General features: G+C 62.9%; 1 protein-coding gene across 1 annotated transcript; it reads left to right on the top strand.

The window, feature by feature from the left end:
* The first annotated feature begins 44 nt into the window (after positions 1–44).
* On the top strand, positions 45–1,475 carry LOC123254633 (EBP cholestenol delta-isomerase). Its single transcript, XM_044683612.1, has 4 exons — positions 45–547; positions 670–706; positions 867–997; positions 1,114–1,475. The coding sequence occupies exons 1-4, from the start codon at positions 250–252 to the stop codon at positions 1,350–1,352; spliced, it is 705 nt and encodes a 234-aa protein (XP_044539547.1). The 5' UTR covers positions 45–249; the 3' UTR covers positions 1,353–1,475.
* Positions 1,476–2,539: the final 1,064 nt, after the last annotated feature.

Genomic DNA, 2,539 nt, shown 5'->3' with positions numbered 1-2,539 from the left:
TGTTGGGGGTGAGTCTCGGGCCCCTGCCTCCGAGGCTCTGCGTCCCCACCGCGTCCCGCTCCATCCCATCCCCGGTTCCTCTTCCCGACGCCGCCTCCAGAGACCCTACTCCATCGCGGCGGCAGCGCCCCCAAAGAGCTCCTCGCGGGCGGGGGCAGCCCCCCGTTGGTCTCCTGGGATTGGTGTGTTTTCAGGCCTCCCTCTTTCTGCTTCTCATCCTAGGAATCCTGGCCTTCGGCGTCCTCGGCCATGGCCTCTCTGCAGGTGGCTCACCCTTACTGGCCCCAAGACCTCCAACTCAGTGGTTACGTGCCCAACGATAAGCCCGTGTGGCAGATCCTCGCGCTGTTCTTTTCCGTCTCGGGGGCGCTCCTGGGGGCTACGTGGCTGTTGTCTGGCCAGGGGAAGGGAGGGAGTGGAAGCCCCTGGCGGCGGCTCATCATCTGCTGGTTTGCCGTGTGCGCCTTTGTGCACTTGGTGATCGAGGGCTGGTTCAGCCTCTACCACCAGGACATCGCTGGGGATCAGGCCTTCTTGTCCCAGCTGTGTGAGTCTCTGGGCAGGGGAGGGCTCGTGAAAGTCTGTTTGAATTGGGCCCTTCTTTCCCCTTTCAGCCCTCCTCTGGGAAGGCCTCCCAGGTTTCTCTGGAGTCTCTCTTGTGTTTTTCAGGGAAGGAGTACTCCAAGGGAGACAGCCGATACATTCTGTAAGTAACCCCGATTCCTCCTCATTTGGGGCCTTCCCTACCTGGTCTCCCCTTGCCCAACTTCTCTAAATCTCTTCTTTGAGATGTCTGGCCCATTGTTGGTGTGGGGGTGGATGTGGTGGGAGGCTCCCTAATGCTTTTTACTGCACCTCCGGGGCAGAGCGGACAACTTTACGGTGTGCATGGAGACGGTGACAGCCTGGGTATGGGGCCCACTCAGCTTGTGGGCTGTGGGAGCCCTTCTGAAACAGAGACCTGAGCGATTCCTTCTCCAGCTTGTCATCTCCTTGGGTGAGAGGGCCTCTCCTTGGGGGTGGGCCAGGGGCCAGGGGGTCTTGGGAGGCCTTAGGAAGGTCCTGGCTCTCCCTCCTGGGTGCTGACTAATCTCTGGGGGCCTTTGCTCTCAGGCCAGCTGTATGGGGATGTCCTTTATTTCTTCACTGAGTATCAGCATGGCTTCCAGCATGGGGAGTTTGGGCACCCGCTCTACTTCTGGTTCTACTTTGTCTTCATGAATGCCCTGTGGATCATCGTGCCTTCCGCCCTCCTCCTGGATGCCTGGCGCCATCTGACCTGTGCCCAGTTGCTAGCAGATGGTGCTGCTGGCCCCCGAGGCCCCCAAAAGCAGCATGAACATTTCCAGTGAAAAGCCCCGGAGAGGCAAGGGAGAAAGCACACTTTCTCCTACTGAGCCGCCTCTTCCTGGCACTCTTCCCCCTCCTGCTCTGCCCTTGACAGGGCTAATAAAAGTTGCTGAAGGAGCCCCGAATGTCCATCGAGTGAATGAATGGGGGGCTGCTGGAAAGGGGAGGAAAGGGTGATTCAGCTCCTGGTTGGTGCACAACTGCCGCGGGCCTGGGCTGGGGCAGAGGTCCTTACGGTACAGCATTCCAGCCACAGGGCTGGCACAAGTGTGAAGAGGAGGAGGAGCAGCAGAGGGTTGGCACAGAGCAAGGAAGCGAGCGTGGCAGGGGCCCTGGGAACTCCGGCCATCAGATTTCACAGGTTTCCGGAGGCGGCGGGCTGGGTGAGCGGCCGCCTAGGCCAGTAGAGGAGGTCTGCATACGGGGATTTACGTGGCCCCTACCAGGCGGAGAGGGCGGGGCGTGCCGCAGGAGTCGGTGAACCCCGCCCCCAGGGTCACGTGGGGCCGGCCTGCGCACGAAGCTCCGCCTAGCGTCGGCTGGCCGGAAGGGGGCGGGGGAGAAGAAGCCCGGGGCACGGTGGGCCCAGGGAAGGAAGAGTGGGACGCCTTTGCACAGTGGAGGAGCAGGACGAGTCGGAGGTTTGCTCGCACGCCTCCCGAGGTGCAGAAGGCGGGGCAATAGTAACTGAAGTTCCGGAGGGAGGAGAGGGCGAACCCAAGGGAGTGCGCAGGCGCATGGCAATCCTGAAGCTGGGGAGAACTCTACGAGGGCCCCCTGTGGGCGTGGGCGCCTGCGCACTCGGAAGGTAACTGTCACCCTGGGAGGCGGAGGCGGAGGCGGCGGCGGCGTTGTTGGTGCGAGGCTCCTGGGCCTCAGGTCTGAGGAGACGGGATGGAGGCCTCCCCAGGGACCGGAGGAGCGGCCGAAGACGAAGAGCAGCGGGAGGTGGTCCGGGTCCGAGTCAAGGTGAGGCTGCGAGCCCTCCAGACCCCGGGGCCCCGGGCGGAGGCTGGACGGTGGCCGCTGGGGGGGAGGGGCGCGCGTGCTCGTGGGAGACGCTAACAGGCTCCTCCCAGGGCCAGCCCTCGGCCTTCTTTAAAGATCGCCCTTTGACCAGCCCCCTCCTTATCCTATAGAGGAGGAAACTGAGGCAGCCTGGGAAGGGCAAGGGTCAGACACACACCAC

Source organism: Gracilinanus agilis, unplaced genomic scaffold, assembly GCF_016433145.1.
Source record: "Gracilinanus agilis isolate LMUSP501 unplaced genomic scaffold, AgileGrace unplaced_scaffold2709, whole genome shotgun sequence".
Classification (NCBI taxonomy): domain Eukaryota; kingdom Metazoa; phylum Chordata; class Mammalia; order Didelphimorphia; family Didelphidae; genus Gracilinanus; species Gracilinanus agilis.
Note: the sequence above shows the minus strand (reverse complement) of the source record. Positions and strands in the feature narration are given on the sequence as shown.